Genomic DNA, 14,084 nt, shown 5'->3' on the forward strand with positions numbered 1-14,084 from the left:
CTCCCTGTGGCTGTTTTTTCACTTCTGCTCCCTTTTCACCTTTCCATAGAGTATAATGAGCTGCGAGTCCATCTTATCCAAGCATGATTGAGGTGAGCGTTTGTAGATGACATTAGGGAAAGGAATAAGTGTCTTAAAAGTGAAGAAGGAAGCCAATCTTTCTGATAAGATATTAGAAAGTTTCTTATATTCGCCTGTACAATTGAATTATGCAAAATTTGTTGAAAATGCAGCTTTCATTGTAACTGGTGGGTTACAATCGGCTAGACCAGACTTTTTGCCTTCACACATGCCAGGAGAACAGTACCAGGTATAGAACTGCTGCCTCCTCTTTATGGATCAGAACACCTGCCTGAAAGGGTAGGAAAATATGGAAATTTATATTACCCTTTTATGGAGAAGATAGCGAATGGTGGTACTATCAGCAGAGAACATATAAAATATGGGAAGTTTTGGCTGAAGACTGGAATGGAGAAGTTTACTGTAGTCCAGGACATTAAAAAAAGGCAAATTTCATAGAAATGCCGCGATCTTGTAATTCCAGAAGAAGCAATAAATCTTCTTGTGGTGTCAAGAGACAGACAAAGGAATTAATATCTGCTCAGAGCCAGAGATGCACCTGGGACACGGAGAGACGAATGGATGTAGCGAGTCATGGAAGAACGGTCAGAATGGAGATCGACAATAGGAAAGAATGAAGAACCCGAAAAACAGTCACGAAGGAATAGTAAACAGACCCTGCATACTGGAAGAGAGACGGGGAGGAAATCACATGTGGAGGACTCTGCAGCTAGAAAACTGAGAATAGAACTGCAGGGATATACTGAGAAGTCCCAGAGCAAATAGAGAATGGGAAAGTTAATGTAAAAGTTCCGGGCCATTTTTTAATTTTTTTTACTATACATATAATACATATTTTTTGGGCTATGGGTGGAAAATATGAAAAGTAGACACTTTTTCTTAGTTTTTTTGCAACCACAAATGACATCTAAAATCATTTTAAATTGCTCTCTCCTTTCCTTAGAAATTAAAAGATTTTTTTCGATCGGGGCCGGGCGTGCAAACCTTGCTCTACTCTGCACTGGCGCAGGAATAGAGTTACTAAGTGCTCAGATTTTTCTCACTTTAGGGGTACATCTCCGGTATTAGACCATTGCTACCTGTTTAATAGGTTCATAGTCAATTTTCCTGCTGTGTGTTCTGTATTGAGTTGTGTGGGGATTTCTTGTTTAGTCCTTTTAAATTATCAATAAAAGGTATATTTTATAGGGTCATCTTTTTTCAGTTTTTTTTTCTAGCTCTCACAGTATGTTTAGGGTCGTCCTGCTGTAAGGTGAACCATCTCCCCAGTCTCAAGTCTTTTTTTCGCTCCATCCATCTTCCCATCAACTCTGACCAGCTTCCTTGTTCCTCCTGAAGAAATCCACCACGTTTGACGGTGGGGATGGTGTTTTCAGGGTGCTGTGCAGTCTTAGTTTTCAGCCACACGCAGTGTTTTACATTTAGCCCAAAAAGTTATACTTTGGTCTCATCAGACTAGAACACATTCTCTTGGAGATGCTCAGAGCTTGGGCTTTATACCCTAAGGCCGGGGTCACATTTGCGAGAAACTCGCACGAGTCTGGCATCACAATATCTGGCACTGCCACCAGCACTCGGGACCGGAGGGTGCGGCTACATGTATTTCTATGCAGCTGAGCGCAACGGTCCCAAGTGCTGGCAGCAGTGCCGGGTATTGAGATGCGAGACTCATGCGAGTTTCTCCACAAATTTATCCCTGACCTGTCTGGTGGGTTTCTTGGTTTTCACGATGCTGTGTGGATCCATAATGCACTCAAACAAACCTCTGAGGCCTTCACAGATCATCTCTAGTTACAGTGGCTTGCGAGACTATTCACCCCTTGGCTTTTTACATTAATAATATTTATTTATATAGCGCCAACATATTCCGCAGCACTTTACAGTTTAACAGTTTGAAAACACAAGTCAGTCAATTTTCCTGCTGTGTTCTGTATTGAGTTATGTGGGGATTTCTACAACTACATCCCCCTGTGTGCAATCTAAGTGTCACATGTCTGTCAGTATATACACTTTAATTTTTCTGAAGGGCCACAGAGGCTGCAACACAAATAACAAGAGGCACCACTAACCAAACAACACCAGTAAGCAAGAGGCACCACTAAACAAATACCATGAAGACCAAGGAGATCTCCAAACAAGTCAGGGACAAAGTTGATGAGAAGTACAGAAGAAACAAAGCCTTTACTTACACAAAAAAAAAATGTAAGGCTAATTTTCAGTTTGCCAAAAGACATGTAGGAGACTCCCCAAATGCAAAGGAAAGTGCAGTGGTCATATGAAACCAAAATTGAACTTTTTGGCCACCAAGGTAAATGCTATTTCTGGCGGCAAACCAACCCAGCTAATCACCCCAAGAACACCATCCCCACAGTGAAACATGGTGGTGCCAGCATCATGCTGTGGGGATGTTTTTCAGCAGCAGGGATAGGGAAAGTGGTCCGAGCGGGGTGGAAGATGGATGGTAATACAGGGATATTCTTGAGCAAATCCTGCTCCTGTCTGCCAGTGATGTGAGACTTGGACTGAAATTGACCTTCCAACAAGACAATGACCTAAACCATACTGCTAAAGCAATACTCAAGAGGTTTATGGGGAAACGTGTAAATGTTTTGGAGTGGCCTAGCCAAATCCCAGACCTTAAAGGGAATCTGTCACCTCATTTTGAGACGGTATTTATATGACTTTGGTCCGGATCGATGGGCGGTGTTTCAGGTCCTTTCCTCCACCCCTTCTTAGCCGCTGTCCTCAATATTTCAGGGAATTTCCGTACTAAGCCTCCATATTACGCATGTGCGCATTGCAATCTGGACTCGCGCGCACAGTATGCCTTGCCTAACTGCGGGAAAAGCCAAAAAGCATTAGTCCGCATGCGCCGGTGAACTATGTCCCGGAACACAGCTAAATACTTCTGGGACATAGTTCACCGGTGCATGCGCACTAATGCTTTTTGGCTTTGCCCGCAGTAGGGCAAAGCATACTGCGTGTGCGCGAGTCCAGATTGCAATGCGCACATGCGTAATATGGAGGCCAAGTACGGAAATTCCCTGAAATATTGCAGACAGCGGCCGAGGGGTGGAGGAAAGGACCTGAAACACCCATCTGACCGGACCCAAGTCATTTACATACCGCGCCAAAATGAGGTGACAGATTCCCTTTAAATCCACTGGAGAATCTGGGGTCAGACTTGAATATCGCTCGTCACCAGATGAAACCATCTAACTTGAAGGAGCTAGGGCAGTTTTGCCTTGAGGAATGGGCAAAAATCCCAGTGGTCAGATGTGGAAAGCTCATAGGGACAAAGCGACACTGAAGTTTTAAGTTATTTTGTCCTTAATTGTTGTTTGCGTCACAAAAAAGAAATGTTTAAAGTTGTAGGCATGCTCTTTATATGACCTGACAAAAAGGCTAAAAAAAAAAGTGACGTTCCACGTTCTGACGTAGCAAAACACAAAAACTGCCAAGAGAGTGAATATTTTTGCAAGCAAATGTTTACTGAGAAATTATACCCAGGTGGACTCAATTTACTAATTATTCGAGTTCTGGAGCAATTGGTCACTGAGGATTTTATTTAGGGGTATTAGACTACAGGGGGCTGAATACAAATGCATGTCACAATTTTCATATTTATATTTTTAAAATAATTAACCCTTGCACATCATAAATACGTGTTACCTTGTGTTGGTATCACAAAAAATTCCCAATAAAATGTATTTATGGTTGTGGGTGTAAGGTGGAAAAATATGGAAAAGGTCACGGGGTATGAATACTTGTCAAGGCATTGTATATATAGGAAAACAAGGTGACAGACTTGGACTTTAGCCCGCAAATTCACTGACTATTGCTCTATGATTCATTCTCTCTAGCGCCCTGTCACCTTGTTTTCCTATATATACAATGCCTTGACAAGTATTCATACCCCGTGACCTTTTCCATATTTTTCCACCTTACACCCACAACCATAAATACATTTTATTGGGAATTTTTTGTGATACCAACAAAAAACGACGACATAAAAGCCTGAGGAGCAGAACGCTAGTTGGGATTATTTTTGTTGCATATTTTGCTTCTTTAATCTGGAATTATTGTGCATTAATTATAATCTGCCCCCGACACAGTTCAGCTATTAAACAAGCATCACTTTGCCTCGTACCTGTGAACCCTTAAAGGGGGGGGATCCTCTCCAAACTCTTAATCTGGAGTTAAAATCAATATTACATTTTAAGACTCTGACCGATGAAATCCAGAGACAGAAGAAATTGGGCTATTGTTCAGATATGTGAAGTATTCCGACAGCGCAGCGGCCAGTCCCATCCGGGCACTGCCCACTGCACAGCTGTCGAGGATGATGGAGATGCTGGCGCCGAGGACCACGCTGCGATCAGCCAGCAACACACACAACACGGGAAATACATAAAAATCTCATTTTAATACTCGTCATTCCACAAAGTAATAAAAAACAATAACCACAGATACTTAATCATCCTTATTACAAATCGGATGGAAACATATTACATCACACATTCCTCATCCAAACCACTCGCACGTCCTGTGCGCTTCGACCACTACCAAGGTCACTTATAAAGATGGAGTCCAAGGGGCCGCGTGTGCTGGTCCTGTCGTATTTGTGCTGTTAGTACCGGAGCCCCGTCGTCATTCCTTCAGGTAGAAGTGCATTTTTTCATGAATTGTCTTGCGGTCGGGGTTGAGTCTCTTGAGAATCTGGGCGAGCACATTCACTGTCTGCTCGCTGCTAAGACCGGTCTTCTTGGTTTGGAATTTTTTCAGCAAGTCCTTGGTCGTCATGGGTTTGCGGGTCAGATACCTTCTAACCGCTTCTTCAGTCAACTGAATGTCTCTGTGAGCAGAAAGAAGACGGTGGATTGGGGTTTGTGCACATGTTTAATATTTGCAGCATTTGCATTTTTCTGCTGCGAGCATGAATAAGCCTTTATGTAGTATTTTTCATTGGACCTCATGACATCCAGAGAAATGTCCACTGGTGTCTGGAAGATCTCAAAGTCTCCCATTTACAAGGAGATTAAGAAGGAAGTCTGCATTTATAGCCACCTGTCCCCTTCCCTGATGCAATCCCTCCCAAGGGCAGGTATAACACATGGACGCTTTCTGATTCACAAAGGGGATTCATGGACGGTGGACCCCTCTATGAATCTAACCTACATGTGGAGCCACTTACCCGCTGCTGGGTGTAGACTTTCCAGACTGGGGCTGTGGGGTTGATTTTCCTGACGTGTTCTGAGGTCCAGAATCCATCTTTAGACGCTTTGCCGCTGGAGTGTGGCTGGCAGCGCCACGTTTACCTGGAGGATAAAGCCAAAAACTAATGTTAGCAATAGTGGATGTAAACACAGAGCGCCCATCATCATCCAACCACCGCTCCGCACCTTGCTCCAGCTTACTGGCTGCAGCCCTAAGTGTGTTAGACGTGTTCCCTGAATCAGGGGACGGGGTGCCAGGCCGGCTGTTGGCGCGGGAGCTATTGTTGGAGCCACCTTTCTTATCCTTCTTCGGAGGAGTCTTCTTTTTCTACAAGGAAACAAATACCGCTCAAGTGTCCGTTACATAGCAGACTGGCTGTATTACCAGCCCGAGCAGATGCTTATATCACCGGTTACCTGCATGAAGAGAGCAGACGAGGCCTCTCCATCTATGTCGCTGTCCTCAGATGTCTCCGACTCGTCACTGCTGTCTGCAGGGACAGAAAACAAGAGCAACGGCCTTTGTATCTCGTGGTTATCGGTGTTATCATCCGCTTAGGTGACATTTATAATTGAAGAGGACTGTGGTAACTCCCATCAAAACCAACTATTGGCACCAGGGGAAACAGAGGCCCATCCATTACAGAGGGAGACCTAATGAGACTGACTGTCCAAGCCAGGACTTTGACCTTACCTCTCTTCTTCTTACGCTCCTGGGGTGTAGGTGCTTTCTTCTCTTCCTCCTCCTCTTCTTCTACCTTCTCCTCTTCACTCTCCTCGCTGCTCTCGCTTCCTTCATCAATGCCTACAAGATACAACATAAATCCTAGAGATATGCGCCACCAAAGATCAGTAAGCAGTCCAATGTGGCTGGAAGGAGAAAGCATAATGTGCATGTCGCCAGCACCATCGGCTACTGGAGGTAATTGCTCTGCTCGGTGTGAATGACACCAGAATATTGGGACAGATGAGCAACGTTCTGTTACTGTTTGGACCGAAAGTAAAGACCGACGTCCCCTGTAATGCTCCACAGGAGACGACGGACTGTCTGAGGTTACCTTTAGGATGCTCGTCCTCCTTCACGGTAACTGGTTTCCCTGGAACTTCATCTTCTGAGCTGCAAGGAAAGGACATGAGGAGCTAAGCGGTGGTGCCACCATCAGATAGGGCAGCATCTCCCACACAGAGCTCTGTTACCTGCTCTCATCAGACATATAGTCCACCTCCTGCCCCTCGTAATCTCCATCGTCGCTGTCCTCAATGGCCTCGTCGTCAGAGCGAGATTTCTTCTTCTTCTTCTTGCTCGCAGCAGCTTTCTTTGGGGCTTTTGGCCGTTTCTCTCCTTAAATTAAAACCAAACAGGAACAATTAGAAATAGATTTACTTAGAAAATTGGTGTTGTGTTTATTACTTATTTCACCCACTGCATGTATCCTAGCCACAGGATCGATGATAAATGGGTCTAGATGCTAAAACCCTCCAACGTTCCAAAGAATAGGGGTCTCCAAATAATAATAATTTTATTTCTATAGCGCTGACATATTCCGCAGCACTTTACATTATAGAGGGGACATGTACAGACAATAGACATTACAGCATAACAATAATCACATAGATCATAACAGATACCAAGAGGAATGAGGGCCCTGCTCGCAAGCTTACAGTCTATGAGGGAAAAAGGGGAGACACGAAAGGTGGGTGGTAACAGTTCCAAAGCCCCTTGTGTAACATTACCAGTCTACATGAGTTGTAGACAGTAAAGGCCTCCATGCAAAAACGATTGCTGATGGGCGAACAAGGTTTTGTCCAATCATATATTGTATAAGTGAAATAATACCAGGATCCGGATCTCCAGCGACTTCACAGAAATCCTGCTCATCAGCATCTGATGTGACCCCTGCACAGGACAGACCCCCCATCCCACCCAACCATCCAGCCTCTCACCATCTTCTCCGCTCTCCTCGCTGTCGCTGGAACTCAGCTCCAGGTCGTCCTCGAGGTCGTGAATCTTCAGGTCACTTTTTTTCTTTTTTTTCTTACTCTTTAACAGCTTGTCTAGTTTGCTGCCGCCTTCCTCGTCGTCATCGTCCAGGTCCTTCAGCCGCCGCTGTTGCATGATGCTAAAGTGGTTGAGGATTTTGTTCCGCCTGCAAACAAATCAATGGAAACCTGTGGTACATAAAGATGCACCTGTCCCAGCGGGGGAGCGTGTGACATCACATGGGGGTCCTGGGGGGTTTACTGATAAGAAACACTATAGTCGTAACAGTATAGTCTCTCTTCCTCCTGCCCGATAACAGCAGACAATAGATGACGTGGCGGCGTGCCCGGCCTCGCTGCCTCTCACCTATCCCATTCTTGCTCAGCCTCTTCAGCGGTCAGGGTGCGGTGCTTGGCCAGTGGAGTGAAGTTGTACCAGTTGGAAACTGGAAATGCTTCGAACGCTCCATCTGGACACTGGGTGAAGATGAAGTAGGACGCGTTCTCCGTCACGCCGCCCTTCTTCACACCTTTGAACCTGTTACAGAAGACATATAGATATAAACATGGCTCCCACCTTCAGGCGCCAGTCCCGGGTCTGGTTCATGCCACTCACTTGCGCCCGGCTTTGCCGTTAACCCTTAGCAGCCAGGGTTGGTCTTCTATCTTGAACTCCTTCAGAATGATGCCGTACTTCCTCCGCCGGGACTCCTCTTTCTGCTTGCGATTGTATTCGCTCCCCGCACCGGAGTCCGGCATCTCCTCTTCCTGATACATCTTCTTGGCGCTTAGGTCACGCTCCATACGAGCCTGGCAGAAAAGAATCCATTACAATCAGTGGGATGCCCCCCATGTTGGCCCTACAGGCTGGCACCACTGCCGGAAGTACTGCTGAGAAAATGATTCCCCGCCATATTGTACAAATCAGATAGGGTCTGAACAGCTGCCGCTTAGAGAAGTACCCGATAAATCAGATCCTACAGTAAACCATAAGTCACACACGTGTACCATCTTTACATAATCATTGTACATGATGGCTGTGTGCCCTTCTCACCCACTGGTGGGTGGCCCCCAGAGTCGTGCCCATACTATTTCGACAGAACCAGAGTCTGGGGGCTGTCCACTGTGTCTGGAATCCAGCTGAAAAGGAAGCTTTGAAAGAGCTGTCCTGTCTTCTAAACATCCCACAGAAAACATGGATGAGCTCTGGCTGCCATCATTGTCATTGGCAGCTAAAAAGAGAGGACTCTCCGCAAGACGCTTCTCCCAAGGCCCGTTTCAGTTGGATGCCAGATATCATAAGCAATCCTGAGACTTCAGGACTCTCCGCTTCTCCCAATGTCCATTTCAGATGGATGCCAGACATAGTAAGCAATCCTGAGACTGTGGTCCTGAATTCTGCACGGTGAGCGATCGTTACATGATGGGGTTTCTTAACCCTTAACCTGCACGTACTATTAGAGATGCTGCAGGGTTTGTGACCCAGACATCATCCCTATCCAGCTAAGGGTCTAAGGGTGTGGAAAATGTGGGCGCCCATCAGACTGGTTAAGAATAGAGTTGAGCAATTTTTTCAAAATTCGATTACAATTGGCGGAGAATATTGTTTTTGCAATGTCAAACGTCATTGGAGCCAACGGGAGTAGAAATGATTAAATATGTTCGGAACCGGTCATCAAACAAATTCGGCACAAATAGGGTACCAATATGGCACGAATATGGGAAATTCAGATTCGGCGACAGATTCTGAACATATTCACTCATCTAGTTAAGAAGCGGTATTACATTTTCTTTAGTACCTGGTTCCATGTAGAGAAATCCACTTTATCTGCAGCATTAAATCCCATAAGATTATATCTTTTACTGGGGTTCCTGCAGCAGAAAACAAAAAATATCAGATTATATATAATAAATATATTGATAGACTAGATCTGTATATCGCACAGCGAGGAGGCGCCCAGGAGACCGGCTGCCGTCTGCGCTCACCGCATCTCAGCCACATCCACTTCATTATATCACAAAAAACGGCTTTCAAGACACTGCTAGGGGAATGTTCACACTGCCTCTTTTTTTCGGCAGAAGACTCTCCAGGAATCGCTCTTTTTCTCTGGAGTTTTGTAAATGTGACAAATCATTTAAATTTTTTTAACTTTTTTTAGTCAATTCTTGAGGGTTTTTTCTGCCATCTTTTTACAGTCGTTTTCTCAAAGGCTTTTTTTCTTTTTAAATTTCATTAAACAAGGAAGAAAACACTAGCTTTTATTACAAGGCAAAAACATTTACAAAGACTCAAAGACGCCTGGCAGTCTTTCTGGTGTCTCACCAATTGTCAGAATGACGTGGCCAGGATAGTTGGATGTCCCATTATGACTAACTGGATCCAAGAAAAGCCCAAGATCACTGCGTTTTGTTCTTTTCAGCACTGCTGCCATATAATATCTTTTCACCCATGGTTTAAATGGGAAAATTCAAAAATATTACAGCAAAAATGCATCTAATGCTGTGACCTGGGGCAGATTGCAGCTGGCATCATATATGTTACCTGCGCCGTACAGACCCATCCGGGGCAATTATATTACTACAATGCTGCTGCCACCTAGTGGAGAAGGCGAGTGCTGCCAAGATTTAGATATATGGCAATTTTCAGGGATAATTTGTCAGAGGGGTCCTCACTGAGTATCAGAATGTTTATTACCCCATAATTCTTCACTACTCACCTAGGAACACGAACGACATATTCAGTGACAGACTGGCCACCGACAGACTGACTGCTGCCCCCCTGTAAATAGAACATGAAGCAAGAGGTCACCACATAGAAAATAAATCAATGCATCCTCAACACCAAGCGGGCACTTACTAGAGACGCCATGGCCGGAGGAGGGCGAGAGGAATACCTGAAAGACAGTTCTGAACAGTGAATTACATGGAGAGGGACAGTGATCACACAGACAAGGTAAATGGCGGCTGATGACCTGATATTTATATGGGGGAGAGGGGTCAGTCAGACAGAAATTCTCATGCCCCAAGAGATAAGCGGCTGCATAAGCAGAGACATGAAGACAAAGACCAGCGATGGCCTTAATAATAAGCCAGTCACATGGACGCATCCCCATCTTATACCCTGATGGCTACCATATGCCAGCATCTCAGGATCAAGTTCCATCCTCTGGGATCCCCTCAAGGTCACTGCTGAAGAACAATGACAAGTGCCACAGACCACGCAGCTGTGGGCCCTCACTAGCCAGGCTTCAACTTGCAACATACGCCCTATGCACTGCATATATGGAGCGGGGTCAAGGACTGAGCCAGCTCAGTACCAGTGCAGGCGCCGGCTGCGTTATACAGCAAGCATCAGAGTCTACTGTAAAAGGAGCGGTTTAACCTCTAAGACACTGCTATCAATTGTAACAGTGGCATTTAAGAGGTTGGAAATGGGGAGAGGGGTCACTTCTGACCCCCATGTGCCCCCCAACCACACACACCTGCTAAGTTTGTGCTGATCTCCTGTATAAATGAGTAATTTTACTATACACTATAATATTCTTTTAGGGAACACATTAAAAAGTGTGAAAAAAAAAATTACAATTAAAAAAAAATATATATTACAAAAAAATAAGGTCACATCACCCCCATTATCCCAGAATGTACTTAACGAATTAACACAATTGGTATCAACACAGGGAAAAACACGGAATGGCAGAATCACAGTTTGTAAACAGAAAGATTGGAAATAAAGTTGTATGAAACGAAGCCGTGAACGGCTGACACTGATACAGCCAAAAGGAGAAGGGGCCGACCGGGACTCGTCTCTAGACTTGGGCCAATTTGTTTGGATTTGGTTGCCGAATCTGAATTTGCCGTATTCGTGCCGAATGTACATTTGATGTTCGGTTCCGAACATATTCGGTAATGTCTACTCCCAATGACGTTCATCTGTGTTCGACCAATATTGCGAAAACAATATTCACTGCCGATCGTATTCAGGACCAAATCCGAACAAATTTGTTCAACTCTACTTGTCTCCCATCGGCCCACATAAGCCCCAAGCACTGGGCGATGCTGCAGACCCCAACACTGGCTGTTCCTGACCTGAGAAGGGGACGCCGCGCTACCAGGGCTGCTGCCCGTGCACCCGCAGGATCAGGGGGTCCAGTCATAAAGCAATGGTGCCCTAACGATACACTGGGAATACAGGAGTAATGAGAAGGTCTTACAAGGAGTGTATTGGGGGTCTCACAGGGCAGTTATTGAGGGTCTCACAAGGAGTGTATTGGGGGTCTCACAGGGCAGTTATTGAGAGTCTCACAGGGCAGTTATTGAGGGTCTCACAAGGAGTGTATTGCGGGTCCCACAGGGCAGTTATTGAGAGTCTCACAGGGCAGTTATTGAGGGTCTCACAGGGCAGTTATTGAGGGTCTCACAGGGCAGTTATTGAGGGTCTCACAAGGAGTGTATTGCGGGTCCCACAGGGCAGTTATTGAGAGTCTCACAGGGCAGTTATTGAGGGTCTCACAGGGCAGTTATTGAGGGTCTCACAAGGAGTGTATTGCGGGTCCCACAGGGCAGTTATTGAGAGTCTCACAGGGCAGTTATTGAGGGTCTCACAGGGCAGTTATTGAGGGTCTCACAAGGAGTGTATTGGGGGTCTCACAGGGCAGTTATTGAGGGTCTCACAAGGAGTGTATTGAGGGTCCCACAGGGCAGTGATTGGGGGTCCCACAAGGAGTGTATTGAGGGTCCCACAGGGCAGTGATTGGGGGTCCCACAAGGAGTGTATTGAGGGTCCCACAGGGCAGTGATTGGGGGTCCCACAAGGTGTATTGAGGGCCTCACAGGGCAGTGATTGGGGGTCCCACAAGGAGTGTATTGGGGGTCTCACAGGGCAGTGATTGGGGGGTCTCACAAGGAGTGTATTGAGGGTCTCACAGGGCAGTTATTGAGGGTCTCACAAGGAGTGTATTGAGGGTCCCACAGGGCAGTGATTGGGGGTCCCACAAGGAGTGTATTGAGGGTCCCACAGGGCAGTGATTGGGGGTCTCACAAGGAGTGTATTGAGGGTCCCACAGGGCAGTGATTGGGGGTCCCACAAGGTGTATTGAGGGTCTCACAGGGCAGTGATTGGGGGTCCCACAAGGAGTGTATTGGGGGTCTCACAGGGCAGTGATTGGGGGTCTCACAGGGCAGTGATTGGGGGGTCTCACAAGGAGTGTATTGAGGGTCTCACAGGGCAGTTATTGAGGGTCTCACAAGGAGTGTATTGAGGGTCCCACAGGGCAGTGATTGGGGGTCTCACAGGGCAGTGATTGGGGGTCTCACAGAGGGAAGGTACATACATAGAACTGTGGAGGGGACATCTTACCAGAAGGATCTTGGGGGCAGGAGTATAATGTGGTCCTACAGGGAAGATTCTGGGTAAGGAGGAGCTGTGGGGAAATACATAGAAACATGAGAGATGAAGGGTCACACCCGGGGGGGTATAGACGGGCTGGTGGGCGTTCTGAGCGGGGCTCCGGGGGATGGTAGTTCATACACCGGGATTGCAGAGGAGGCACAGACACTTCCGTCAGGATTTCTCACCGGCTCACTGATGCTCTTCGTCTTCCGGTCCTCAGTCAACTACTTCCGGGTTACAAAAGCGGAACGCACCTGCTGTGGGGGCGGGCGTCACTCCGGCGCCATCTTTGTTTGGGGCAAGTACATAGTGACTAGTGAGCGGCCATGTGTGTTCCCTCACGTAGCTCGGCAGCAGCTCTGAACTCAGTGTATTACGATTTCCTATAAAGGTTCTGCTCATTGCCTTTATCACTTCAGGTTTGCCTGTTGCTAGTCAGCAGGCAGCTGTGGGTGCGTGTAGGTGTTCCAGTACTGAGACCCATAATAGGAAGGTTGTGAGTAGGGGACCCCATCTGTCGGCCCCGATACAAGACCCTGACAGGGCCTAATTCAACCTGCGGATACTCCAGGCCCCACGTATGCACTGAAGATTGTGGCCCCCAATGTGTCAGCTTGTTGTCTCATACACAGCCCCCCGTACTGATAACACCGCAGGATGACAGGCTTTCCCTCATTGGAGCTGCCCACAACATGGCTACTCAGATGGGACCCCCAGAGTCACACCGAAATCTCACCGGCAGCCAGAACCCCATCCTGAAAGTTCCTGTTAGGCCGGGGTCACACATGAGAAACTCGGATGAGTCTTGCATCTTATTACTCGGGAGCGGAGCGTTCAGCTGCATGTATTTCTATACAGCCGCACGCTCCGCTCCCGAGTGCCGGGTATTAAGATGCGAGACTCATCCGAGTTTCTCACGTGTGACCCCGGCCTTACCGTCTTTCTCTACATACTTCTATCCGTGTGGACATCATAGCGCCACCAGGAGGGGAAGGTGGAACCTAATCAGTTTTTATTGAACGTAGAGACAGGAAAAAAAAAATTCATTCTGTTAGTCCATGAACACGAGACCGCAGTCGGACATCATCCGACTTGCATTGTCTGTCCTGATCAGACACGTCTTGGATTTTATCTGTAGATCCCTCAGTCCAAAAGGGAAAAAATTGGCACATGTGAAGGGCCCCATAGAACATCATAAGAACGAGAACTATGAGGAAACCACGGCCAGCACTCATCCAAGAAAACCAGCTGTGTGCACGAGGCCCAACAGGAATAAAAAAAAAAAAAACTCAGCTGCTAAGAAAGATTCGGTCAGCAGCCATGACTGTTTCAAAGAACAACTTGCTCTGGGGTAGAAACTGGAAAATCATCTTTCATGATTCGCATCGAACAACATTAGAGTCAGACATGGCTAC

The 14,084-nt window shown here is 46.5% G+C and overlaps 1 protein-coding gene across 2 annotated transcripts; it reads right to left on the bottom strand.

Moving 5' to 3' along the window:
* Positions 1-4,488: 4,488 nt before the first annotated feature.
* GTF2F1 (general transcription factor IIF subunit 1) lies at positions 4,489-12,990 on the bottom strand. 2 transcript variants are annotated; one of them, XM_073587372.1, is made up of 14 exons: positions 12,855-12,990; positions 10,135-10,171; positions 9,995-10,056; positions 9,077-9,149; positions 7,894-8,087; positions 7,645-7,815; positions 7,242-7,444; positions 6,495-6,639; positions 6,356-6,414; positions 5,992-6,102; positions 5,715-5,788; positions 5,484-5,625; positions 5,276-5,399; positions 4,489-4,936 (listed from the first exon to the last, which is right to left on the bottom strand). In XM_073587372.1, the coding sequence occupies exons 2-14, from the start codon at positions 10,144-10,146 to the stop codon at positions 4,732-4,734; spliced, it is 1,575 nt and encodes a 524-aa protein (XP_073443473.1). In that variant the 5' UTR covers positions 10,147-10,171; positions 12,855-12,990; the 3' UTR covers positions 4,489-4,731. The 2 variants fall into 2 exon arrangements, with proteins under 2 accessions (XP_073443473.1, XP_073443472.1); XM_073587371.1 differs by lacking the exon at positions 12,855-12,990 and adding an exon at positions 12,637-12,848.
* Positions 12,991-14,084: the final 1,094 nt, after the last annotated feature.

The sequence above is a fragment of the Dendrobates tinctorius genome, unplaced genomic scaffold, assembly GCF_039654945.1.
Source record: "Dendrobates tinctorius isolate UK_male_01 unplaced genomic scaffold, ASM3965494v1 ptg000099l, whole genome shotgun sequence".
Taxonomy (NCBI): domain Eukaryota; kingdom Metazoa; phylum Chordata; class Amphibia; order Anura; family Dendrobatidae; genus Dendrobates; species Dendrobates tinctorius.

Excerpts from the sequence above, each read along its gene's own strand:
- GTF2F1 (XM_073587372.1), bottom strand. Across the intron at positions 7,445-7,644 it reads GCTGAGCAAGAATGGGATAG|GCGGAACAAAATCCTCAACC; the intron begins GTGAGAGGCAGC and ends ATTTGTTTGCAG. Across the intron at positions 4,937-5,275 it reads AAGTCTACACCCAGCAGCGG|AGACATTCAGTTGACTGAAG; the intron begins GTAAGTGGCTCC and ends TTCTGCTCACAG.